This window comes from Hakea prostrata, chromosome 4 (assembly GCF_041222555.1).
Source record: "Hakea prostrata isolate BN-2017 chromosome 4, UWA_Hpros_2, whole genome shotgun sequence".
Taxonomy (NCBI): domain Eukaryota; kingdom Viridiplantae; phylum Streptophyta; class Magnoliopsida; order Proteales; family Proteaceae; genus Hakea; species Hakea prostrata.
In genome coordinates, this window is record NC_142603.1 from 13,352,087 (window position 1) to 13,379,876 (window position 27,790).

Genomic DNA, 27,790 nt, shown 5'->3' on the forward strand with positions numbered 1-27,790 from the left:
TGACTCCATTAATGTTGCCACAACAACTCGGTGAAGATGGTTGAGACAACGGGTTGGTTGGCGAGAGGGATATGTTGAGTAATGTTGAGGCAATATCGTAATTTCAATCCTAAAAGGCATTTAAGTAATAATGCCAAATTAGTGAGTTAAATTGGAGGTTATTTTACTGCCGAAAGGCATTTGGGCAATTTGTGTGTCAAATTTTAAGTGAGTTAAATGGGAGTAAGGACATTTAGGCCATTTTGCCCTTCACTCACTAGAAATCTTAACTATGGTAACTTGTAATTTTGACAGTGATTGTCATATAATTTAGAGGATAATAGTAAATGGTTACTAGTTTCACCCCAATAATAATAAGTGCTGTGTAAAAAAATCTTGATTATTTTATATATCTATTTACTATCAAACTTTGTTTAGGCACTAAGAAAATAATTTGACATCCATTTTAAGAAATCCCTAGCTAATGGTAGGATAGTCTAGCGGTTAACAACCCAACTTCCTATAAAGAGGTGATCCCTCAATGTGGGGAGGGTAGTAACCAAAATTGTTGACTGCTTCTTCTTCTTCTTTCGGATTTTGAATCTCCATGGAACATCACGAATTCATGCATTCTACACATGTTTGGCATGTTGTGATATTTTTACAAATATTATATATAGTCTAAGCTATTTTGTCCACTCAATAAATATCCAGTGGTTTGAAACTTGACATATCAAAAGAGGACAGATGTCATATTTCAAATGAATTCAATATATCCCTCTCTTGTATGTTCATGCATTCTATGATAATCTCTGATACCCTCATTTTCTAATTTGGCCGCTTGACAAACCTAATTTTGGTGGAAACTTACCCTGCAAGTTTAAATCCTTGAATTCCACATTTGACTTTAGAATCAATAAATCCATAGAGTGATGACTACTTCCTTCCATTATACATTACATAAAACTAAGTACACAATCTTCTACAACATATGAAGTATGCAAGTGGAAAACAAAACAACGAAAATAGAACCCTAAGCATAGTTGTGACTCCATTCAATAACAAAGTGGTGGAGGGGTAGGTTGTAAAATGGGCATCAATTTCTCATGAAAGGCAAGAATCTTACTTGTGAAAGCTAAATTTTGATTCTGACATGTAGGGAAACACATTAGGAAAAATTCCTACTCTCTTCAACATAAAACATTTTCTTTAGAGAGCTTCACACGAAGCTATTCCATCAAGTAAAACATTATTTGCTTGGAGAATGAAGTTTCTCCTTCATGTCTTATTTGTGCTTCTTCTAATGAGTCTATTTATGTACTCTTTTCTTGCACACATGCAAAAAATGTTAAAAGTTTTCTCTTCTAAGGCTAGATGTTTCAGACTTTGTAGGTACTAGTACTTTTCATTGGATAGATTATGTACATAGCAATTTGAAATGCTATAATAATTTAGATGATGTGTTGATGTGATCTGAAGCACTTTGTGTTGGGCCATCTGGAATCTAGAAATGCTGCCCTATTTCAGTGGTTTAAGGCCTTCCATTGCCTCAACTCTGCAGGTTTTTACTTGTCTAAAATTTGGAATTATGCATTGGTGTAACGGATCTGTTGAACCAAACATTGATGTAAATCCTCTCGCATGTACTTCCACAAAAGTTGTAGGTTTTTTTCAACTCTACACTAATGGCTCTTGGGACAAAAATTCAAAGCAAGGTGGCCGTGGGATCATTCTTTAGGGGTACAAATGGTGAATTTCTTGTAGCTCAAGCAAAAGCAGCTAGAGGAAAATATGCAGCATTGGTTGAGGTGGAGGCCATTTGTGATGGATTGTCGCTAGCCCGACTTACTCAAGTTTCAAGAGTAGTTGTGAACTCTGATTGCCAAAAACGATCCTTGCCATTTTAGGCCGTGCTCATTCTCTCAGCTGGGCATTTCTTGATCTGATTCAAGAGGTTATACATCTATCTAGTTTTTTTGATTGTGTATATTTTCAGCATACTAGCAGGTCCCAAAATAGATTTGCTAACTATTTAGTTTGAATAGGATTTGGCGGCAAGTCCCATCTCTTTTTGTGGTGAACAACTTTTTCTATTCACACCAAAAAAAAAAACAAAAAAACAACTCTTTTCTATCCTCCCAAGTGTGTCTTGAGAGTTTAATCTAAATTATGGTTTGATAAAAAAGAAAAGAAAAGAAAGATAAATGCCATTCTGACACCCACTTGTTAAAGTATGCAAGTCTATTTTAACTTGTGACAAGTAGGTCTACAATGATTAATGAATGCACTATCAAACACATAAAAGGATGAGATAGAAAAAATTTCTAAAAATATTATATAATTATATCTGCTAGAGTGAAAGAAGACCCAAAATCTGAAATTTGGAATCTACTACTTTCCTTCAATCCTCCTCATTCTCTTTGTTATCCTCTCCATCTTAGTCTATGAAAGATTAGATAAATCTAACACTCTTACCACAATTTTTTTTTGTGTTTTTGGGGGTAGAACACTATTCCACACAAGACTGATTCTAAGGTACTGTTCATGTTTGCATCTAAACGGCATTTCCTTGGCAAAACTCTAAATACTTCCAATGTATTAAATATCCTGACAACCCATTTAAGGTGCTGCTGCTACCACATCAAAATTGTTTGTTATCCAGGGCAATGAACTGTTCAAGGTGAGAGAGAGAGAGAGGCATATTCATGCCGTGTAAGGTCTGTTTATCTGAATATTCCTCAAGAACGACACAACCTTGTTCACCAGACTCTCCATGTGAACAGAAAAGCTAAGCTGTAAGAAGTCAAATAAGCCTACAGACAAGAGTGAGACACTGAGATATGGGAGGTGGGGCCTGAAACTGTTGTAGTCTTCAAATTCGCTCGACCAAGATGGTGATGCGCAACCATAATCATTGATTGCGTGCAGGCCGTCTACCCCACGAACCATCGTGGAACACAAGCAATGAAGAAAGAGAGAGCTCAAACTGCACTTTTGATTCTTATACCCTAATTCTCATCTTCCAAAAATGCGCTAAACTAAGCTTTACTAGTTTACTTTCGAATTTTCTTTCTAAAACGGATCTTTAAAGCAAAAGATGAAGACTTTAAAAAAAGATCACATATTTACATTCTGTCCAACTTAACCTGTCAAATTACTTACTTTCAGAACATAATGTAAAAGGGGTAACCGGAAAAAGTCAATTTTTCATTCCTTCTTGTTTTCGTTTTCGCAAATCAGTTTTCATCAGTTTTGTTCGCTCTACTGATTGATAGATCGGTCAGGTGCCGAGGTTTTTGTTCGCCTAAAATCAGATGGGAGATTGTCGCACCGTACAAGCAACAACCTGTGCCCACTGCTTCAATCTCGCCTTCACCGTCCGCGGATCGTCGCCTTCACATGTCCAGACAATTTGAAAATTTCAGTACATTTCGAAAAAAGAAAAAAAATAAAACTTCATTAAACAGATCACCAGGAAAGAAGAAGAAAAAAAAAATGAGATTTAGATATATTAATTACCAGGATTGATGATGGTGAGGGGGCTTCCAGGAGGAGAAGATGCGTCACACTCGGAAGGCGTAGCAGAAGATGATGATTTGGAAATGCTATCGCAGTATTGTTTGTTTACAGCATGGTATAATCCCAAAGCTGGCAAAGTATCTGAAAGCTTAGGATCCAGATCTGGAGAATCGAATCCAAAGCCTAACTCGATACATGCCTTAAGCTCATCAAGATCATCATCAGTGACACTCTTGCTTCGTTGAATCCTCCTATGATTTCCTTTCCGCTTCAGCCAAGCTTCATCACGATAGATGTCCGGCGACCAAGACCGCTGCTTGTAAAGCGGTGGCGCTAGTGTCCTAAGTGGAAGCGGCGGCCCCGGCTTGAATTCCGACATGAGTTCTTGATTTTACGGCGGACGTTAACCCCAACCCCCTCTTGACGAGGGAATCGCTGGGAGGTCGCCTGACCTCTCCGTCGTCTTCTTCCTATTTCCGTTGTGAGCTCTTAATGGCGCATCGAACACGCCTTTTTATTATGCGAGTGAGCGGTGGCGATGAAGGGTAATCAATGCTCAACCATCCGATGCGAATCATCGTACGGTCCACGTCCGCCATTGAAATGTGCATTTCGGTGGACCACGTCAGCTTCTAACCCTTGGTTGGTCCGCATCATCAATAGCTGTCCACCTTTTCAATTCTAGTTACCAAATTTAAGGTAAAACGTTTCACTTCAGCCGTTGGATTAAGATATTCGGTTTCCAGTTCATCTATCCAACGTCGGCTGTCTCTCACATAATTAAAAAGTGGGACCCACAGAAAGTTTTTTAAAATCTCATGAAACTTCTGACCTACACAAGATCCAATATATGTGAAGGGACAGTTTGGCCCTTTCGGTGAAAATTTAGGTCATTAGGGAGTTTTATGATATTTATTAAAAGGGTTCATAGATTGCGGGATACGTACGCGAGAATTGCGGGCAAATCCAGCCAATCAAGCTGAAGAGATATGACGTGGCGTAGGTCCAACTTGGGTTTTTTTTTTTTTTTGGTAACCAACTGGGTTGTCCTGGCGTGCGTTGGATTCGAAGATTCGGAGAATCAAAGAAGATAACTTTAATTTAGTGCTTTGGGGATTTCGTTACTTTACTAAAATACCCTTATTAATCAAATAAATTACGTATACAGGGATTTTGGACCCTTAGAGAGACATGGTTGAAATTTTATAAATTCAATGTTGGGTGAAAGGCAAAAAAAAATAATCAACTAATTCAATGACTTCTAAGATCATGCACTCAACTTGCATGTCAATGGGGGCAAGCAATAGTTGATTTGGAAGTCTTACACAGACAGCTTGATAGAAGATTCTTTATGAAATTACAAGGAAGAAAAATTAGTTAATGATATAAATATAAAATGTGAAGAGAATAAATATCTTGACTTTATCTATGAAATATTATTATTTTTTAAGTTAGATTTCTTTTGATGTTAATTGTAAGAAATGTACATTGATGAGATAAAATATAATAAATAAATTATTAAAATATAAAAAAACCGTCCAAATTGGTTGATTATATGAAAATGTCAATGCTTTTGGGAGAGCATTTTAGTATTTAGTAGTAATGATTATGTTTGTTTGTTTTTGAGAAAAAAAAAGTAATGATTAAGCTGGAATATTATTTAACATGTACTAACAAAAATCTTCCGTGCTTCTAACTAATTACTTGGATGATCTTACCAAAATTAACAAAAGCTAGTGAAAGAGATTATTATGAGTTCAACCACAAAAGTATAACAAAAGATACCACACAAAAGAGGTTGCGAAACCTAAAATAGGTTGAAAACATGGGGATATCCCAAGGGTCTTTCGGGTTCTAATTGCTTCTTGGGCTGTAATTTCCGTCTTATTAAGTTCAATTGTTGTAGCTAATTGAAATCTAGAAACCGTTACCCCATGGTTAAAGTTTCTATGAATGTGTTCTCCGAATTATTGAGGATTTGAGTGGAAGCGTAGAACTCAGTTTGGAAAAGAAAATGGAACCTCGAATCCATGTCATGTCACTTAACAATCAATATTGTAGGTAATACTCCATGTAATTTTCAATTCCATAATTGATAGGGGAAAGATCCATATTTGGATTCGCTTTCCTAAATACGAAGTATAAGCAGCGGAAGTAAATCTGGATCCACATTCTCGTTCTACCACCAAAGCTCTACTGAGGTGATTCCACAATCACTAGAAAAGTGAATAATTTCCACAACCCAAATGCAATGAACTCTTTCCCGCAATCTAGGAGAGAGGAAGAAAGAGATGGGAGCCGCCGTTTCTGGAAAACTTACGTAATGCAAATCACACTCAATTACGCGGTGGTTATCAAAATATATAACTCTATTTTGTAACCGCCATAATAGTGAGTTTTCAATACTGCCCTTTGGCATATAATTAAATTAATAATTATAAATTCCAATAAATGTATTGTATTATAGGTTGAATTTGCATAATGGGATTATTAAAGTAGTTGTTTTATTGTAACAAAATGGATAATTGACTTGGAATGCATTTCGGAAGAATGGCCCTTATGCAAGGGCTTAAGGTAGGGAAGGAAATGAAGTTCTTGCTAGAAGAAATTCATTTGGCTCCTCTAAATGGTAAGGGTTAAAGCCTGGTAGTTAGCTTTACCTTCTACATCAGCATCCAAGAAAACATAGTGTGAATTCAAAGTAGGTGATGATGGAGAAAAACAAGAGATGGGTTTCAATCAATACATTATGTGACACGTAATTATGGCAGCATCAGCATATGCATGACACATGTGAATTCCCATTTTAGATTCCAAACACTTAGGCCCAACTCCTAACCAAATCCAACCTAACACATCATATAATCTAACTTGGCATTCACCTAATCATACACTATCAACTTTCATAAGAAAATGAAAAAGAAACTAATGGAAATGACATGTATTAATGGTTGGTTTCATTGTTATTATCAAAAGGTTGCTCAGCTAGAAATGGCTTATACTTCTTAATGAAGTTTTCACGTGTTCAACTCTCTCTGATGGTATAATCCGACTCCATTATAGTGTAGTTCGCTACATCCCATAAAACTCATCCATTAATGAAGATTTAACATATCTTTTAGTTCTAAGAATAGGATCACTTTGATTTGGGATCGATATTCTACTTATTAGGGTAAGGTCCAAGCTTCTTGTTGAGAGGAAAATTGCTTTTGATATCCTATTCCACTTTTTAGTTGTCTTTCTTTCCACATTATAGTTAGTGTGTAGTACAAATGGCCTCTCTGGTTGTGCTCAATTTTTGAGAGGTCAAAAGATTGGCTTTGCTTTGTTCAAAATTCTAATTCATATTTATTTTGTGGGAGGATCGGAATTTAGGTTGCTTTGATCAAATGACATGAAAATATATCATATCTGACGCGTCTAAAAATTGTCCATCCATTGAAGGCTTGCAAAACAATAGTCAGATGCAGGCTGACTCGTCAATTGGGAAGCCGCCTTTGAAAATTAAGTCAATAATTGCACCATTAAAGAGCTCTGAATAGTTGTAGAGTTTAATTGAAGGATAAAATCCAAAGAGAATGATTCGATCATTGGATCAGTTAATGAGTCTTATTTACTACGACCGTATGATCTTAGGGTTTTACTTCCCTAATCCTTGTCACGATTGCCTATCCTAATTCTGATAGGATCATATCTCTTACCATAGTGGTTGAGTCTTCCATAATGGTTAAGTTTTTTCATGCTCAAGTAACCCTGACTAGCTTATTATAATTATTTCTACTCATCAATATCAAACTAACTTCTTACTCTATCTACTTTCAATCTTAGAATTGCACATATGAATAACAAACGAATGAAGATTACCAAGACCCTTGATGATCACAGTAGGTTGAGATGGCAGAATTCATAAGTTGTGCAGCGAACGATATTCTACAAGATGAGCCCACAGTACTCAATGATTGAAGATTACTTCAATTGAAGCCAGAGCTCTTTCAATCAATTCATCGAACAGGACATCTGCCTCTCACGTGTACCAGTCTATATTTTAGAAATCTATATACGGAAAACTACAACAACAAGGAAAACCATTACAAAAACTGTATCTTGCAATCTGCGAATCTGTCATCGTCAGATTTGATAAAAGCAGGAGTGAGAAAACATCAAATTGAAGTACAAAGAAGCTAAACGCTTATGACAGTATAGTAGATGAAGTGGTATTCATCTCATCACGGTGGGGGGAAAAATAAAAAATTAAATTAAAAAGGGCAAAATTGTCAGAGAATTTTTTTTTTTTTTTTTTTGGGGGGGGGGGGGGGGGGGGCGGTTTGGAAAAAACCCCCCCCGCCCCCCCCCGGGGGCCGGGGGAGAATTCCCCCAAAAATAAAGAAAAAGGAATACTGAAACTGTAATAGAGGGGAACTCACGAGGTGATTATGGTGCCTTCGTTCACCGAGACGAAGAAATCCTTCCATTTCCCGATTTCAAGCAACTGTGGTGTTTAGGACTGCAAGGTTATTGGTATATATTGTTGTGAGATGCATGTGAGACAGAATCGAGCTTGAGGTGAGGGGTGTCTCAGATTGGAATCTTTCGTGTGATAAACTTCATCCAACGGTTTAGGAATCAATATCTCGACCCACTATAAAACCTCTCTCCAACCAACAACTAATGAGAAGAGAATGGGTGACGGTTAACGTCTTCCTTCAGTAAGCTTCTGAATCCGAAAGACAGCATTGGGGGAAATAGAGAGTGAGAGAGAGAGAGAGAGAGAAAGAAATGGTGTGAATCGAAGAATAATCGAAAGCTTATAAGCTCAGAGATTAGCCATGGCTTCTGTTTCTAGTTCATCACTCCTTTACTGGTCGAAAAACCCTATTTCTGTTAACATCCCGCCTTCAATAGTCTTCTTCCTTCCTTGTAGTCGTCATGCGCTGTCGTCTAACCTGCGTTTTCGTGCCCTAAAAACTGGGTCAGATGGAGGTAGTGTTAGGAGCCGAGAGCCCCATGAGCCGGAGTTATTGAGAAAACCCGTCTTGTCGCCGATAGACGACAATATTAGTTCCGCGAAGGCAACAGTGAAGGACAGTGACTTCGGAGAACCTCATGAAGAAGGCAAGAAGGGTTACAGAGAGTCGGAAGAAGATGAATTGGTTGATTGGGAAGATCGAATTTTGCGGGACACTGTGCCGCTTGTTGGTTATGTCAGGATGATCCTTCACTCTGGAAGGTATGGTTTTATCTCCAATCTTCTAACGAGACAAATGTAATACCTTTCTACACAGATTCTTCTACTGGGTTAACTTATTCCGGTGAATTTATTACCTTTTGGTTTTGAATGCTCATTGGTCTATTAGTGCTTCTGCAAAGAGAATCATTTAGTTCTGCTAAGCTTTGTTGACTATGGAAGTTCCTCGACAATTAATTTCAGTTTCACAAATTCACGATGCAGATTAGCTTCGGCTGTTCACGTCTACCTTCACTGGAAATGGTTTTAGTCGTTCTCTTTTTAATTTTGAGAATTGTCTGTTTGCTGACAGAGTGGGTGAGAAGATGGTAATGTGGTTTGCAGGGTAAAACATGTCTTAATCAACTGTGCTGTAAACTAGACACACACATCGAGGATCTCCGATGCTAGGATTATTATTTTTCATTTTTTACATACCATACCATAATATTGGTAAAGCTTCTAGTTTATCTTGCCCACTGACTTGCCCTATGGAAGATAATGGTTGAGTTTCTGTCATATCCTTCCTTCAGGACGAGTACTTTTATGACCGAAACCTGAATCTTTTAGTTTACAGCACAGCAATGTGTTACCAAGTAAGGTAACTTTAGCATGTCATTTTTGACATTCCTCTGTTCAACTGCCACTGAACAGCTACTTGGATCTGGGAGTATGGTCATGTTGGTACTTCATATTCTTATCGAGAGGCATTGGCCTTCTTGCATATCCCATCTGTGATCTTAATATTTTATTGATCTTTTTTGACAAATACTCCCTGATTTGGAGTTGGTTTGTCATAGTATATTGCTTGCATATTGATAGTATCTCTGCGAATTTGGTGCAGAAGTGGGAAATAAAAAGTAATCTGGTGTTAATTTTTGGTGGTAGTTCTCAGTCTAATTGTTACCCCCCTCTCCACAACAAAGTAAAATACGCTTTGATAGTTAAAAATGCCAGTTGTTCAGTTGTTCATTACAAATGAAAAATATAAACTGATGTTGAAAAGGCTTATGGCAATGGTGGGTTCAATTATTGCATCACACCTTTAAATGAATTTGGGGCGGGGTATTGGGAAATAAGTTAAGAGGCTTCCTTATGTTGGTTCAGAACTTTGAGGCCAAAAGAGAGATCAGACTTAGTAATCCTTCTCCCAGTTATTGTTCACTGTTATGGTAGCATTTTTAAGTGACAATTTAGGATATAAAAAGGGTGTATTCTAGGGTCCTGAGATTGGGACAGAAGAGGTGAAGCACTTGAATGGTGGACATTCATTTTTGGATGTTCGGTTGTGGAATCCAGGAGTAGCCTCACAAATATTTGGATCTCCAGTCTTTGCTTTGATGGAAAACTATGTTTGTAACCTTTTGAAGATCCATTTGGAGAAGCTTGGCAAGAAACTAAAGATTTAGAAGCAGAATTGCATTTCAATGGAAGTAGAGACTTTTTATTTTTATTTTGGAAAAGGCACTCTTTCAAGAAAAGGCACTCTTTCAATCAAATCTAATATACTGATCCTTCAAGTTCCATATTAGGTACTCTGCCAATGTGATGTAGCCTTAGGAGGACTGACACTCAGTTAACAGGATCTTCAACAGAAGCAGCTCAAATTTGGGTGGATTATGGGTAGGTCAGCCCAAAATTAATTAAGGAGTCCTAGGGTTATGAGCCCAAATAGGTATGGCTGTTTTGGGGTTCGATGCGTATGTGGGTCAATGGGATGAAATATTGGGGTGCCTGAATATATTTAGGTTGATTGGATGGGAATCCAGTATTCTTGATGGGTTGAGATGGTTAGGGTTTTGAGAATAGTAGGTTAGGAACAGAAATTTGGGCATGCAGCTGTTGAGGAGTCAGAAATGGTTGAGGGAAGAGATGTTGCAGGTGCAGGTCAGTCCAAGTCAGGGATTTCCAAAATAGGGAAGGAAACCCCTTGATAGACAGGCTCATGGGTTAAAAGAGAGAGAGAGAGGTATCCTTGATAAATCGGTCAAGCCTTTGGAGGCATTGATGCCAGCTATGACGGAGGAATCTTGAGCAGGGCCTGCAGACGGGGCAGCAAGTAGGGGTCGTAGAGATTCAGATCAGAAGGCTTGACAGAGGATGGCCATAGGGAAGAAAAGTGATTTTGCAGATCTAGGTAGCAGGGGGTGTCGAAGCAGTTTCTGGTAACAAAGGCCTCCACCGGTGGGATGAGAGGTTCTTTGGTGGTAACTATTCACCGTCTTTCCCCTTGAAGGGATTTTGGAATCTGTAGTGGACTCCATAATAGGGGTTGAGACAGCTTCATGGATAGAGGGTTGATGAGTACCAAGATCTCCAGCCTTTGGAGCTTTACTTCCGTTTATCGTTGCACAAGTGGGATGGCCAAGGAGGTTACTGGCTCTACAGTGAGGGAGAGTCCAGTTGAATTTCACTTCTTGGGTGAACTAAAACCACTTTCTTCCAAAACAATAATAGATGAGGAAAGAGGAGCATTTGCTGACACCTTAACACATATACTAGCGCAGGTAAGTTGATTTTTCTTTCATAGTCATGACATTGGTGAAGAGGGGGATTGCAATTGCAGATCCCACTGTGCTCAGGGCTTCAGAGCACCAATAGTGGAGAGGGAGCCCAAGGAGGGAGACCCAAAGAGGAATTGAAGAGAAATCTTCCTGGTTTAGCTGAAGATGGCAATGCCACAGCTGGAGGAAGAGAGGCCTTTTCCCTACTGGCCATTGGCCACCTTCAAGAACTCTGCATTTGTCTTCATTGTTGAAGAACTTGAATAGGAAGAAGCCGTGATCCAAAAGAAAGAACTTCAGATTTCCTGTGGGTTTTCATTCTTTCATGAGTAAGGCTTTGGCGATTGGGAATGGGGGTCTAGAACCCAGGAAGTGGCCCATGAAGCAGCAACTCCAGCGGGAAGCTTCATCATCTAACATCCCACCAGGGCAGAGGCAGTTTGCCCATCTTCCGGGGAGAGGGGGTGCCGAGGGACGATCAGAGAGGGAGTCTGGCATGGGGGGGGGGGGGAGAAGAGAGGAGGTGGAGAATAGGGATGACTAAGGGGAGATTGTGGAGGTGGGGGAAGGGACAGAAGAGGTAGGGACTGCTGGATAAATGGTGGAGAGCAGGGAGAAGAAGGGGATCAGACATCTTTCGTCAGATTGCTCCTCATTTACTGATTCTTTCTTCCTTGATCTTGAGGGAACTTAGGTCCTTTGCTACTCTATTATTTGGTCAAGTGCTGGTAATATGGGATCTGTGGAAGTATTTTCCACTTGGAAAATATACTTCTTTATTTTCCTTATTTGTGGGATGAACAAGTTAATGGAAATCATTTGCATGTAGAATCTGAACCTTCAAACTATGTGCTCTTCTTTTTTTCCCTTCTGTATCTGTTATTTGAGATGGATCTTGGCAGTTTTCTGATGCTTGAGGCTACTACTAGACTAATTTTAAGGCCTTTAATCTGGAAATTATACACTGAAAGTAATGGGTTTTTTTTTGGGTGCTACCGCCAATCATTACACATGGATGTATTTTCTGTTGCAGATATGGAAGTGGTGACAAACTGAGTCCTGAGCATGAGAAGACAATTCTAGAGAGGTTACTTCCTTATCATCCTGAGGTTGAGAAGAAGATAGGATGTGGAATCGACTACATAACGGTATGTCTCTATTAGTTTTGGATTTCATTCCCTCAAATAAGTTTTATTTTTGCTGGCAGAGAGCTAGACTTTTAATTTATAGAGAAATATAGTGATAATCATGTGCTGAAATATCTTGACAGCTTTGATCATTCCCATGATTGGTGTTGCCTGCATCATGATTACTATTATCATGCTTTCCTATTTATTTCTGTTGGGCACCAAACACAGCAACTTTCTGATTTTCCCTTTTATTTTCATTTGATCCTAAAAATATGATTGTGCATTGTTAGCTTGTTTCTTATGTATTTGTATGTGAGGATGGAGTCTCTCTTTTTCTCTTTTTTTTTTTTCCCCCAACTTTTTTGTTCATTATTTCAGTGTGTGTTTGTGGGTTGTTTTTTGTATGTGTGTGCCAGGGGGGGGGGATTAGATCAAGAAGGGTTTTAGGTAAATTTAGGGTTAGGGTTAATAGAACCCAGGGTTTGATGGTTGGGTTATGTCAAGTGAGTCTAGGGGAATAACATGAAGGTTGGTTGTTTTTAATGGTGGAATTGCTGAAATTGACGTAACAGCAAATTAGGGTTTCTTTTCAGGTTTCAGAAAAGGGAATACTGGTGGATTCCAGGGTTTGTAATGGTCAGAGTGGCTGCAGATGGGATAAATTTTCCTTATGGTGATTGGAAAGTTCAATCAAACAAAGGTACCATCCAGATGGGCTTGGTATTTGGAAGGTTTAGGGGTTGGCGTATAGCAAGGGTCTATGGTTTTCACCCAACAAAAGCCAGTAATTATTGTTTGGAGGATTATGAGAAGAAATGGGGTTTGGAAATGATTCAACTTAATATTGTTGAAGACTTTCTCCAGCAGCAGCTTGATCAGTTGCTGTTATTTTTGAGCTGTTACACAGATTGGTCAGAAACTAAAGGAAGCTTCAAGAGATTGAATATGGCTGACTTGAAGGGTTGCCTGAAGAATTCGATGGAAGGGGATCGGGGACACAATAGCTGAGGATTAAGCCATGCTCAAAGCAGTATTCTGAATCAGTAAGGTAGAGTTCAATAACATTTCCATTCTAGGGGTGCAGTTCTTTGTCAGAATTGTTTTTCAGTATTTCTATGCTAGACGACTGTTCTTTGGCTGCTTTTGCACGTCTGATAATCCTGTTCTAGACTTGTTTCTAGAATGGTGGTTGAAGAGGTTGGTGTTTCGTAAAACTTGTTACTGGCATAGTTTCACTTGAGTAGTACTGATAATTTCAAGGATGGCATTATCATCTAAAATGACTTTTAAGGTATGATCATGTGCTTGTCATTTCCATCATAAATAGACTATTTTAATGTTACTTAGATAGTTAACCCAAAAAGAAATAAAAGAAGAAAATTAAAGGCATGCCATTTTAGGAACCTGGTGGATTCAGACCACCATCCCTTGGACGTGCTTGAGATGTGCTCATGTTCCAGGTGCTCTTCCAACTTTGAGCTAAAGACCCATAGCTAGAGGTTGAAGTTTTACAAGAATCCGTGAGACCTTCTACAAACTTTACTTTAAGTGGAAGATTTAGTGGAGGAGAATTTAAGAACATCCTTGAATATCAAAAGAAAAGTTAAACAAGCTATAAAAATAAATAAATAAATAAATAAAGAATGAAAATAATAGCAATTGGAGGAGGATCATGCCATCCACTCTTTATGGCCTTGTAATCCATCGTGCTTAGGAGTTTTAACCACAACAACCAAGACCTACCGCAAGTTTTAGCAGGGCAGTTTCATTCTCTTCATCCTCCCTTGAAAACACAACCAAATCCACACTAAGGGGACTGTCTGGTCTTAAGTTTCTTGTTGCTGACTTGATGTAAATTTTCTTTTGTGGGAAGCAACCTTTATAAATACGCTTGCACTGACGGAAACTGTATTACCTATTACTTTTACCCACCATGCAAAAAAATAGGAAAACCGTAACATTAACCAATTCAGGTCCTCCCTGTGTCTAATGTTCATATGTACTAATCCAAAGTCCAACCACCCACCCCCCCTTAAAGTAACAAGTTTCTTTTATTCTTTTTTATGTAAGAAGTAACAAGTGTGGGAGCTTCGGCACTGGGTACGCCCTTTAAGTAACAAGTCTCTTTGCTGTAATGAGGATGTGCACCTTTTGATGGTTTAGTTGTTTTTTCTCATTAAAAAAGTTAGGTCTCTTTGAATCCAGATTTGGTTCCAACCAATGTAAAGTCTATTTGATGCATCAGTTGCTATTTAGCGAAAATCAGTTGTCTACTAGCTTAATCCTTTCACAGCGGTTGTGTTTGGATTGATCACTGCAGCTGATCTGACTCCAGTTTAAGAAACCTATTGTTGTCATGTATACTGTCGGCCTGTGCCAGTTTGGTTTAGACAATAATGTTTGGACTACATTACAACCACAAGTTTGTTGCAACATGAAGTGTAAAATGGAATAAACAACAGAGTCAGCATTCACGATCAGCTGCCACTGCCACATATGAGTATCAATAAATTAACATTACAAAGCTAAATAAAAATACTACTACTACTACTACTACTACTGTTTCGTTCATGATACACACTTATTGTCAAAACTCAAAAGTTAAAGAATCACTTGTAGGATTACTTTTCAAGGTTTCAATAATTTGAAGGATACAGCCTACTTGTAGAACATAATGCACAACACACCACCTTTTTTACCACTTAAATAGATTTGAAATGAGCTACTTTATAAAGAAATTAACACATAATTTCCTAATTCTAGTTTAATTCTTCCATAACCTGCGACCTACCATTTAAGTGGTTTCTGCCATTATAAAATTCACTTTCAGAAACAAAAGATACACTAATAGAGATCATCCTCAATAGTACCCATGTTCAATTGCACATTGTTTAGAACATTGCACCAGTTCAGATAATGAAACTAATACATTCATAATATGTATAGCTCTTGGAAGAGGATGACCGATTCCCTACACCTTGCTGCCTTACTAATATTCAGCTTTTGTCTGTTCTGAAGACTCTATATCAGTTTTCAGAGCTGAGGACTGATTCCAGGGTTCTTTCTCTAGATTTTAATTGAGTCCAATCCAATCCATATTGGGATTAGTAGGGACGATTTTTATCCCTGATTCTGTGTTTTGAGACGCTGGATGTATTCAAAATGTTTTAGTTGCTTGAATAGCAATATGATATGTTCATTAGTAATAGCGAATGAGAAGGAGACAAAAATTTTCACATAAACCACATGTCTCTGACCCAAACAGGTTGGTCCAACTTGCTTTGGTCAAAGGGCTTCTTTTTGGAAGAATTCAAGTTGCCTTCCTATCAGGGTTTTAGTTTAGATGTAGGCAAAAGGTTTATCTGAACCGTAGAGGATCTGGACTAGGATTTAACAGGTTTCACTATTTAAGGCAGTGGTATACAACATTCGATCCATGTGGCTGTACCATGTGAGTGTCCTGCTCTTGCGGGTTCTGAGATGTGAGACTTGGAAATGGTCCCAACCTATCAATTTTATACAAAGTGGCTGCTCTGAATGTTCAAGTTGCATTTCATGCTTGAAGCCCATGATTTTACCATGACACCTTCTTGTGGCATTGCTTTCTCCAAGTCATGATTCTTTTATTACACAAATATGATCATTATTATTGACTTGATGTGGTAATCTGATGTACTGATTAAGTACTTCTGTCATAAGGGATACTTAATGTGTCAAGAGAGATACTAAAATGAATCATGCATAAACCATGCGTCCAAATCGTATTTTTGTTGCAACTTTACAAGCTAGATTACTTGAAATGTCAAATTTTTTTAATTCTTTGTAGTTTATAAAGTTTTGAGGTTTTTAATTGATTTCGATTTCCTAACAGCACATCATCTTTGACAGATTGGATATCATCCTGAATTTGAGAGTTCTCGTTGCTTGTTCATAGTCCGCAAGGATGGGGAGTTGGTAGATTTCTCATTCTGGAAGTGCATAAAAGGTCTGATCAGGAAAAACTACCCCCAATATGCAGAGAACTTCATCCTTAGACATTTTCGACGGCGTAGGTCCAAAGAATGAACAAACCTATCAAGCACGTACCACCCTTCATTTACTTTGTATTTGGAAAAATAATAGGTTGCAAAGAAAGGCACAATAGCTCCATGCTATTGAATTAGTATTGTGAAAATCTCATTGTATTTATGACAAGCAGTAGGCATCAATAGAAAATTTTCCTTTTCAAATCTGGTTTACTCTTACTTGGGTAGTTGGGTTCTGAATGTTACACGCCAAGGAAACCAGTTGATATTGTTTTGGAACCAGTTCCTCAGATGGTCACTTTATGTGGTAATGGTTACTGCATTTTCTTTAAATTTTGGAGTAGGTGTTGTATCCAATGGCTCTTTAACTGGGAAGTTGGCATGGACTTCTTCCTCTCAAATGCATGAGTGAAAAAACGAAATGTGAACACAGTGAAGTATTCATGTTTCTGAAGATTTAGATATTCAATATTCATAGCTTCCGACTACCATTCAGGTTTCTGGCCATCTCTTTCTTTCAAGTTACAACCCTAAGGCTACTTGAGCAAAATGACGAGTTCAAGTAATCAACCTGTTGGCGTGAACGCAAAATCCTCACCTGGGATAATGTTAGCACAATAAAAAAATTAAAAAAAAAAAAAATTTAATTCAATCCCACCCCCTGAGTTATCCCTAAATATTAATGTCAACCCGAAAGTTATTTAATTTTTATGTTAGACCCCTATTACTACAATTAGTTTCTGTCTGGTTTTTATCCATCCATTCTCATATCCCAATATTATCTCTATGTCTTAGGTTTCAAAATACTACACCCGAGTTGACAAATTCATGAAACATCTTTCTCATAGTTTATGATTGGGAGAGGGCAAAGTTATAGACACTAGGGATTTTTTATTCAAAGTTATTCTTGTTATTTTAAAGTTTAACTTGTTTCAGTATTTAACGGTAATATTTTAATAGCAAGGGTGATATTGATATATTTTCACCCCCTAAAACATATGACATTAATTTTAAGGAGTAAATCAATTTGAATTGTTCAATAAAATATTTATTTTTCCTTCCATTATTTATGTATTAGTTAGGTTTAATCTTATATCACCAGTTGTGGATTCTCGTTGGCGATAACATCTCTTTCTTTTTCTTCTGTTCCTTTTCCCTTTTACCTTGTTCAACAAGTTAGGAGTTCATCACTGAAAATCCCCTCTGAAAACCTTCTTTGAAAACCCTATGATTTCAGTAGTTCTTTTGTTGTCTTTTCACAGGTACTTCATTTTCTCTTGTCTCACTCTCAAACCCTATCGATGACGGATATCAGATCTCTTGTCCTACCCACATCATTTTCTCTCGTTTCACTCACTAACTTATCAACACAACAATGATTGTTGCTTTCTTACTTGGGATTCTCAACTATCTTTGCTAAATTATTTCTCAATTGTCGTGCATCCTATTAATCTCAAGAGAATTTTTTAGGTATTTCTCTATTCTCTTACTTTTTTTTAACTTTTTTTTAAAATTTAGTTTAATTTTATTATTATGGTGAGGGAACGTGTGGTGAAAAATATCTAACTCTATCTTCGATTGATCATGGTCTAATTGAAAAATATTATTAGATGTTTATACGGTCAATTGGAAGAGTTGTTTTGCTTGTGATAAGGAACATAGTAAGAAATAGAAAAGCAATATAGGAAGAAGAAAGAAACATTATTTTGTCTTTTTTTCTTTTCTTAAAATTTAATGGGTGATAGAAGGTTAACTTAACTAACCCATAAATAATGGGATGAAAAATATAAATTTTATTGGACGATTCAAATTTAGTTAATAGATCTGATGATAGATATTTAGAACCACTTAGCTAACATATTCACATGTTCCTTCAGCTTCCATCTTCCCATAAAAAAAAAAGAGGAGAGAGAGATAGGAAAAACAAATAAGGATTGAAAAATTAGTTTTTAATTAAAAATAACATTTTAAATACCTAATTATGGAGAAGATTTTTTTTTTCAAATTTTTTTTAGCTCACAATTTGTAGAAAGATAAGAGAATAAATAAGAAAAAAAGAGGAGAGATGAGAAAATAAATAAGGATTGAAGAGTTAGTTTTTAATTAAGAATGACTTTTATATTCATTATTTTATCTTTAAAAATTATTCTCAATATTAAAGGGGAGCTAAATAGTGATATTTCACAAGTGAAAAAAAAAATTGCCAGCATTTGGGTTTGAGCTAATTGCCAGTATTTGGAGGTGTCTCTTTGGTATCAAACACCTCACTTTTCTTCATGTTTTCTCTAAACACAGAAGATACCGGGCATAGCAGAAGCTCTATTCTGAGTGAGAGCTTTTCCAAAGCTTATGTTTGAAATTAGATGGTTTGGCAAGATCATTGGGTTCACCATTGCATACTTCTGTGCTTTAAAGTTAGTTGGGTATCGCTATCAGGTCATGGGTATCCTATGCACAGCAGCCCATGTAAAGGGTTCAAATCTCCTGTTTTTGTTTAATTTTTTGGGGTCACCTGAAAAGATTTTAATGAGCACATTATCTATACCATGGTTCCTCGTGTCGGTGATATAACGGGGCGACATTTCGACGTGTCGCTAGGGGGGCAACACGACTTATACACTAAGTCGACGAAATATCTCCCTGTGTCGGCAACAATATGTGAAGCATGAGCCATACTCAACATAATTGTATAATGAATTGTAAACTTTAGTACATCTCTTTACTACTTGTGTATTTGTGTTCTCTTTGCATATTTACATTAGTTTATATGAATTTTCCAAACTTTCAGTTTTGCCCGCTTATAGCTGGACATGTGCCAATTATAAACTTTAGGTTAGGTAATGTTTTAGGTCAAAATAACACTCTCAATGTGTTTATTGGTCTCAAATTAGGTTACACGTCAAATTTCATGTCAAAATGACCTGAAATACCCTTCGAAACAGGGGTTTGATTTTTCATCGAACCCTTGCCAAAAGTCGGGTGAGTTTTGGCGACATGTCGCCCGTGTCGCCAGGGTCCGACACGGCAACACGAGTCGACATGTCGAACCTTGATTTGTAGAGACCATTCCAGCCTTTCCGCATGCTCGTCATTGAGTTCGGATCATCTCCTCCGATGGAGAACAAGCTATCGACCACAAATTACAGGAGAGCCCACAGGTGACCTCAATGCTTGCAATAGGGGTCCCAAGTTGATGAAAAGATGATCAGAGATCAGCACCAAGCAGCACCAGATTCTGGATGTTATATAATCTTTTTCCATTCCCACTTTGAATCCCGTGAGTCTCACGGGATCTCTTCTGTTTAGGCTCTAAAGCCTCAGCCAAATCTAGTGATCTACACTTTATTCTATCACCATCAACACGCACGCATCTCATTCTCATGAAAAAGAATGACATTATCTTCACTTTCTGATTTTTAACCTTCCACTTACCTACCTACCTGCCTTAATAAGTATTCATTAAATCAAAAGCTATGAACACACGAGGGGAAGCTTTCCTATCCTTTTCTTTCTGATCTGATCATGGATCTTAAAGGTTAGAGACAGATCTAGAAGAAAAAGCATTATACCTTAAGGCTATTATGTTGAGTATCTAACAAGTAACATTGATTGCTAATTGAATTAATTCTAAATATCTAAAATATATATGTTATAACAAAAATAAAATGAAATTGGTTCATGGATGTGTTTTTGGCAAAGTGGTAACACCCTTCTATATAAAGACAATAAGACAAGGAAGTTTTGAGTTTGAATCTTCTTTGCTTTTACTCTTTGTGATTAGTTCAATAACAACCATAAATCTTAATAACTTCTTTATGTTGGGTTTTGGTGTCTTGTATTTTGTGGGTCCATATAATTATAATTGGGTTATATTTGTAATTGAAACAAGGTTTGAGTCAATTATTAATATTATATTAAAATTGGAATTATATTGGAATTACGGTTTTAAGTTTCTCTATAAATAGTTTCTATGAATAACCGATGATGATTAATGTTATAGAGGATTGGAAAACTCATCATGAGAATATGGATTGAGGGCAAGTAAAAAATAGCATTTTGTGAGTGTGAGAATGGTTTTTGAAATAGTTAAACTTCTTTTCTCTTTGGTAGACATAAACAGGATATTGTCAAACCACGTTAAATTCCTCTTACTTGTTTTACTTGTGTTTTCTTCTTCATTCGTGTTTGTGCATTCATAATCCCTCTCAACACTTTAAAAAAGATCGTTACAAAAGAATAAAAGGCACATGGTTTGTTTTTGTAGTCCCATGCATCTTTGATTAATTAAAGCTTAAACCTGATTAGAATTATACGTTAATTGTAACGAACTTTGTATTATGTGCTAAATATGCATAATAAACCATAACCATATTATATGTTAATACGTACAGCCTTGCCTGTACGATCAGTTCGGTTTTGTCTTTGTTGCTTAGAAACAATATAAAATTTATACTTTTTAAAGGAATAATTAGGTTGAGATAGTGCTTTGCTGGATTTCTTTTAATATGATGGGACTTAAATGAAAAAAATAATTAACCCTCTCTTAGTATATCTTATATTTAAGGGAGAATATCATCTGGCCCGTGTGGTCTTACCATTTCTGTCTCCAAAGCCTTTTACTGATTCAATCAATGAAGAAGATAGGTGAAGGGGGAATCTCTTCATCCATCTGATTAAAATTCTACTTAAATAAAAAAAAAAGGATAAATTAGTCATAAAAGTATTAATTTGTTCTTATATTGATTTTTTTTATACTATAGGAGAAGTAGATGCAAAGTTTCAATTTTTTTGGATTAAAAATGACATAGACCAAACCTCAAGGGTTCAGATGAAAATTACCCACTTATGAACTTTAATTATTTGGTGCATTTCATGAAAGGCAATTGTCTAGATGGGCTAACTATGTAGCCGATCGTCTAGCTAGGAAGGTCCTATGCTTGGCAAGTAGGGTAGTATGACCTAATTCTACTCCTTGGCTTCATGAAGCCTGTATTCAAGATATCTTGAGCTCTTGCTCTTTTTAATTAAATCTCCATTACCAAAAAAAATGAAAGGCAAGATGGTCACTTTACCCTCTCTAGTCTCTTAGAGGCTAATGTCTATATCCTCTCTAGCTAGTTAAATATATATATTTTGATAAAGTTAGCTAATGAGGATTTTTGTTGTTCACTCTTCATTACTTTTAAGGATTAATAAATCTAATAAAGAATGAAATCGTTGACCATCTAATCTTGGTGATCACAAAATTTGGTTGTCAAATGAAGGACATATCTAAGTTCAATAAAGTCTACTTCCTTCTACTGCAAATTTACTTTCTATTCTTTTTTCTTTCTTCTATTCATTCACATATCTAAGTTCAAGCACTGGAGCGCTTAATCCCATGATTAATTACAACATAACGGCTCTCTATAAACCCTAATTATGCAAATCACCCGCTCCTAATCCATTCTTTCTCCAACAAAAAATAGCTTCTAGAACTAACTTTCTACACACTATGATTATTGTTTATCAACAACTCAGGTGTTGTTTCTACTTCACCATCCCCACAACAAGCAGACCACCTGGGCCCACTTGGCCCCACTTCCGAAGAAGTTTCATCTCATGTGGGTCCCACTCTCACCCCACCCTATACTATAAGAGCTTCTTGCCTTTCCCTCCTCTCTTTGGGTCTCTCTCAAAATTCTCACTCTGTTCCCCAACTCTCCTTCTCTTCTGTTCCCTCTCCAGCTACGAGAGAGAGATAGAGAGAGACACGAGATTTCAGGAGCGTTTCTCTAACGGCACTGCCGGTTCTGGTTCTTCCACCATGGTCGACGTCGACCGGAGAATGAACCCGGCTCATCTAGCCGGCTTACGCCGCCTCTCCGCCCGTGCTGCCGCTGCTTCTTCTCCTGCCACCACCACTCCTGTCCGGGTCGGTCTTCACTCTTTCACTTTCCTTGCAGTGAAGGTCATGACCCACCTTCGAAGCTCCGGCATTCCGGTCCAACCGGGACTCTCCGAGGCGGAGTTCGCCCGAACCGAAGCAGAGTTTGGCTTCGCATTTCCGCCGGACCTCCGTGCTGTTCTCTCTGCCGGTTTACCAGTCGGCCCCGGTTTTCCAGACTGGCGAGCCGGTTCCGGTTCACGACTCCGTCTTCACGCTTCTCTTGACCTTCCCATCGCTGCAATTTCGTTTCAGATTGCTCGCAACGCTCTATGGCCCAAATGTTGGGGCCCACGACCATCTGACCCTCAGAAAGCTCTTCGCGTTGCACGAAATGCACTGAAGGCGGCACCCATTTTGATCCCTCTCTTCAACCACTGCTACATCCCTTGCAATCCTTCTTTGGCTGGAAACCCTATTTTCTTCATCGATGAAAATCGAATTTTCTGTTGCGGTTCGGATTTATCTGATTTCTTCGAACGAGAGTCTCTGTTTCGATGCGACAGAGACCCCTGCGTTCTCAAGAAACAACGCTCTGTGAGCGAGAAGACAACAGCTCCTCTAATATCAGTCTCCTCTAATTACTCCCGCCGAAGCTTAGATTCCGGTGGCGGAAGAACACCTAGATGGGTTGAGTTCTGGAGTGATGCAGCCGTCGATAGAAGTCGGAGGAATTCGTCTTCTTCTTTATCATCGCCGGATCAATACTATGAGATCCCTCGGCCAACATTTCGGGGAAATTTATCGAAATGGGTTGAAGGGTATATGGCTCGAATCGGAATGATCTTGAAGGAAGGTGGTTGGGATGAAACGGACGTAACCGAAATCGTTCAGGTATCTGCCTCTGGTTTTTTCGAAATGGACGTGATTCTTTTAGATAGTCAAGCAGTGATGGACTCTCTGCTACTCAAGGCAGACAGATTCTCCGATTCTTTGAGAAAAGCAGGGTGGAGCTCCGAGGACATCACGGACGCACTGGGTTTCGATTTCCGCCCGGAAAAGGAGAGAAAACCATTGAAGAAATTGTCGCCGGAACTCGTCAGGAAGATCGGAAAACTCGCCGAATCAATCTCTCGGTCTTGAATAATTGATACCACCAGTAAAGACAAAAGGGTTTTGTTTCTTAATTATAAACTCCCTCCACATACCAAGGTCCCTCGTGTATAATCTATAATGTATTTCGTGTTTGATTTGCTCTACGGAACGGCGTTGTAAATTGTTAAGAAATCTTGATTCAGGGAATATTAAATATGTTTTAGGTAGGCGTCATCGATATCTTCGCGGGGTATGCAAGCGGTAGCTGATCCACTACGGATCCTACTGGGAACTGCCATTGCAAACCTGAATCGAAACTCTGAAACTACCCGAAAAAATCTCTGCTTTGGAGAAGACCCCACCACTCTCCCTTCAGAAAAGTTTCAGATAGATAGATACAAGAAAGACGTAGGGTTGGAGTGTTCGTGTAGGTATATGATTATGACAGAGATACCAAACGCGTGTGCTGAAAACAGGGCTTAGGGGAAACAAATTCTGGTTTCGAGTCCGAGAGAATTATAAATAAAGGAAACCTTCATAACTTGTTAAGAGAAAAGTGTCTGCAACTCTTTGGGTTGTAACTTGTAAAAGAAAGTTTCTGAAACGGTTCTGGAATCTGGGAGTTTCTGAAAGTTTCCATTTTCCGAGGAGGGGGATTGGAAGAAGAGTGGTAGAAACATAATATGGAGTTCAGAAGAAGGGCAATAGGGGAATAAATGGCGGAATTTGATGTGAGCCAACGTGATGTAGGTCCCAAATCCGGAAAAAGCTGAGAATTGATTGGCTGGCTGCTACCTCTGGGGGAGACGGAGACAATTTTAGCCCTGGCGTTGTCATTTTCGAAGTGTTTCCTGTTGCCTCATTTCTGAGTTCTGACGAAATTTGGATAATTTTGTTTGGACTTTTCCGGTTACGTCCTTCGCCTAGATATGGCTAGTGGGCCGTGCTATTTCGTATCTAACTGGGCTTGAATTTCGGGATTTGCTTTTTTGGCTCGAACTGACCTAATTCGGTAACATTAAACCCTATTTAAACGACCCTTTATTTGAGGTACAAGATCGAACGCTCCAACGGTCACTATCAGGCACCGCCTGAAATTAACCGTTGAGGTGTCACGTGCTCTCCATCACTAATCATGGCTCTTCACGTGTCAATGCACTCACCAATCACGTGGTCTGGCTATTACTGCAGTCGGCGAACAGAGAGACACAAATATCATGTGGAAAATTTTCTTCAAGGATTTATGATGTATGGGTGGTGTGGGCTCGGGGTTGGGGGCCTTTGGGCTTATGGGCTTAGTGGTATGGTCTCTGGGAATTTGACAGGGAAATGGGGAACAAGAAACACCCACCATGTCCCACTCATGAGGATCATTTTTGAGTTTTTTCAAATAAAATTGCAAGGAAAATTGTTTTTCTTTTTTACGCTTGACTATGTGGTTCTATAATTCTATGCAGAAACACCCCGAAAAACTAAAATTTTAAATAGAAATTGCTCTATTACTTTGGACCGCATGGATCAGAGTCGCGCTGGCGGGGCCAGGCTTACCCCATCTATGTGGGTTATTTTTTTTATTTTATTTTTTGTACAAAGGCGCTTTTATATATAGGGACAGGGATATTACATATGCCGCCGGTAAGGGTTGAACCCACAACCTTTCCATTGAGAAGTCAAGTTCCTAACCCGTCTATATGGGTTGGTTTGCTTTTGGAAAAATAAAAAAAACTTTTCAACCCGGTGGGCCCCCCGATAGGGTGAACCCACAACCTTTCCATTGAGAAGTCAAGTTCCTAACCCGTCTATGTGGGTTGGTTTGGCGTTTTAGAAAGGCTTCTTAGACCGTCGTTGGATGCGCATCATATGTAGTGATTTAATCGTAAATGACAACTAAGTGCTTTAAACCGATCATTGAACCACGAACCAAGAATTGCAAAACCCTAAGCCTAACTAACTCAATTGTCCTTGTAGATCTCGATCATTTTGCACTTCTGCTTCTGCTGATCCCACCAGAGACTTAGGGTGCCAATTTGTACAATTCGGTATAGAATGAACTTTTTATGCTTTTGTACAAATTTGTGCAAATTAGGCACATAATGAGTACTGAAATCTTGTATGGTTGGGCACGCATGAGCATGTTTATTTGACAAAATGGATACAAAATTTTGTTTGACATGCATAAAATGAGCATGATTTTTTTTTTCAATAAACCCAACTACAAAAGAGCTAAACACATTTCAATAAACTTAAACAAATTGCATAAAATGTGGTTAACCCTAATTTCTTAAGATAAAATTGCAACATATTTTGGAATCTTTGGGATGTATAATCCAAATTCATCACTAAGTCAAAAGTATCTAAAAATCTCTATCTTTTTATAATGATATAGAATGTGTGATTCTACCAAATCAAATAGTTCATCTCCTAAACCAAATCCAAGCATTCTAGCCATGTTAGTCGTCTTCGACTTGGGTTTTGAGATTTTATTTTGCTTCAACCAAGAGTAGATAACAAATCCATTTCAAGACCTCTGGATTGAACACAATACCCATTTTCATGCTTATCTGTCCAAAGAAAACAAGTTAGAGTTCAAGGCATTCCCTCCCCAGCTTTCTCAAAATTTGTAACTAATACCTGATGAGGAGCCAAGCTCTCTAACACGCTAGTCCAGTACTACAGGTAGCCATGGATAGGCAGTATCAAGCCTTAGGAACCACAATCTTATATATGGAATTTCATATGATTCTCAAATTGGAGGTGAAAGTTAAGGGTTTTTGCCCATCAAAGTTCTTGAATTTAGTTTCCTTCCAAATTCAACCAATGTTCTTGTGAATTTCTTATTAATGACACTATAAAAAAAGAAATTGTCAAGAATGAAACAAACTTTACTACCCTCTTCATCATAGAGGGACAAGTTGAAATTCCCATATGAATTGAAAGAAACAGAGACCACAACTTCCTGCTGTTGATCCAAATGAGAAGGTAAAAGAGAAGTGATTGAATTTGAAATAGGTTTGCAGGAAGACCATGGACTGAGAGAGGGGAAGTTCAATCCAAACACTGCAAACGCATAAAAAGCAGAGAGATTGAGAGAGGGGGAAAAACATATAATCGTTCATTTGAGGATTTCACAGTCGAAACAAAGTTTAGGGTTGACGATGAAAAAACTTTCGAGTCAAATGACCCAATTGCCCCTCAAGCACCATCAACATTTAGTCATTTGTTTTTTTGGTACCGGTGTTTTTTTTAATTCTGGAATTGAAATGCCATCCGTAAGGATTGAATCCAATACCTCTCCATTGAGAAGTATGGATATTTACCACTCAACCAACCTTGGCAAATTCCAACCATTTTTGTACCCCGCATTTTCTTTAGAATCGTGTCCTTGCCCAAGACCAAGAAGCTCCAAATTGGTGCTTATTGGGCACATGCAAATGTGTGCAAATGATCTAGTTCGATACATTTTAGGTGAGCAAACATTTTTTTTTATTTGTTTGCCATACAAAATTTTGGTAACTTCTGTGCCAATATAGTCAAATGACACATAATAAATGTGCTAGGAACATTGCCATACAACCTCTCAGTTTCCTGATGGATGATGACACTAGATCCTAGCTGTGAGTTTCTATTTGAGCAAAACCAATGGGAGAACCTCGTTGTCAAGTCTAATTTAACATTCGAATGTGATTACATCACAGGAAATAATGTTACCAACAAGATTCCAAACTGATTACAAAATAATTAACCGGGTCGAACCACGGTCGGCTTAGCCATTCGATCGAGACATGTTCAAGAATTAATACTAGAAGCAACATAAAAGGAACTAAACGACTATATAAGGAGACGTGATTCCGTCAAATTTGGGATTGGCGATCATGTTCTATATGGAAACTATAACTGATTCACATTAAGGGGGGGAACCCTACATTTAGATGACTACATATGGAACCTACCAGCCAATTTGATGGTTAAGAATATGAGGTAAATCCTTCATAAACTAAAACATAATATAAATGAAAGGTAACTAAGTCATTTTCCCTCCATCATCATTTTCAATTAGGCTTTACTAACTTGCTAGAGCACTATGGTGGGTCATTGATTGACTTGACATTCAGTGTGAGCTTTCCAACCGCTGAGTCGGCCTACATCTGACATTGTTTTGTAGAAACTCAAGGGTGGAACTATTTTTGAATGCGTCACAAACACCTGTCAGAAGCGAAGAAAATTTGGCTGCAAAGGGTTCTCTGAAGCGAACCAATCTTTGCTTTCATATTTTGGTTTACGTTTACCTTCCTTCCACCCAATCTGCGATGAAGGCTTCCACAAACCGCAACTCAGATGATATAGTTTTGGTTCGGTTCGGTTCGGTTAGTTGGATTCGGTTCATGTAGGGTTCAAGAGGATCGGATTGACCCGGATCCTACCGAAACCCAAGGGTTTAAGAGGTTTCG

At 38.1% G+C, this 27,790-nt stretch overlaps 3 protein-coding genes across 3 annotated transcripts; 2 read left to right on the forward strand and 1 right to left on the reverse strand.

Moving 5' to 3' along the window:
- Positions 1 to 953: 953 nt before the first annotated feature.
- LOC149018020 (uncharacterized) lies at positions 954 to 3,971 on the reverse strand. Its single transcript, XM_089152349.1, has 2 exons — positions 3,499 to 3,971; positions 954 to 3,372 (listed from the first exon to the last, which is right to left on the reverse strand). The coding sequence occupies exons 1-2, from the start codon at positions 3,875 to 3,877 to the stop codon at positions 3,290 to 3,292; spliced, it is 462 nt and encodes a 153-aa protein (XP_089008475.1). The 5' UTR covers positions 3,878 to 3,971; the 3' UTR covers positions 954 to 3,289.
- A 4,184-nt stretch (positions 3,972 to 8,155) lies between these two features.
- Positions 8,156 to 16,969, forward strand: LOC149018021 (DCL-like protein). The gene is made up of 3 exons (XM_089152350.1): positions 8,156 to 8,725; positions 12,260 to 12,374; positions 16,245 to 16,969. Exons 1-3 carry the CDS (start codon positions 8,325 to 8,327, stop codon positions 16,419 to 16,421), a joined length of 693 nt encoding a protein of 230 aa, XP_089008476.1. The 5' UTR covers positions 8,156 to 8,324; the 3' UTR covers positions 16,422 to 16,969.
- Positions 16,970 to 22,062: 5,093 nt separating this feature from the next.
- On the forward strand, positions 22,063 to 23,490 carry LOC149018022 (uncharacterized). Its single transcript, XM_089154272.1, has one exon. The coding sequence runs from the start codon at positions 22,188 to 22,190 to the stop codon at positions 23,388 to 23,390; it is 1,203 nt and encodes a 400-aa protein (XP_089010398.1). The 5' UTR covers positions 22,063 to 22,187; the 3' UTR covers positions 23,391 to 23,490.
- The last annotated feature ends 4,300 nt before the right edge of the window (positions 23,491 to 27,790 follow it).

Coding starts and splice junctions, on each gene's coding strand:
- LOC149018020 (XM_089152349.1), bottom strand. CDS start 3,877: ATGTCGGAATTCAAGCCGGGGCCGCCGCTTCCACTTAGGACACTAGCG. Junction 3,373..3,498: donor CCTCACCATCATCAATCCTG/GTAATTAATATA, acceptor GGACATGTGAAG/GCGACGATCCGCGGACGGTG.
- LOC149018022 (XM_089154272.1), top strand. CDS start 22,188: ATGGTCGACGTCGACCGGAGAATGAACCCGGCTCATCTAGCCGGCTTA.
- LOC149018021 (XM_089152350.1), top strand. CDS start 8,325: ATGGCTTCTGTTTCTAGTTCATCACTCCTTTACTGGTCGAAAAACCCT. Junction 8,726..12,259: donor ATGATCCTTCACTCTGGAAG/GTATGGTTTTAT, acceptor TTTCTGTTGCAG/ATATGGAAGTGGTGACAAAC. Junction 12,375..16,244: donor GTGGAATCGACTACATAACG/GTATGTCTCTAT, acceptor CATCTTTGACAG/ATTGGATATCATCCTGAATT.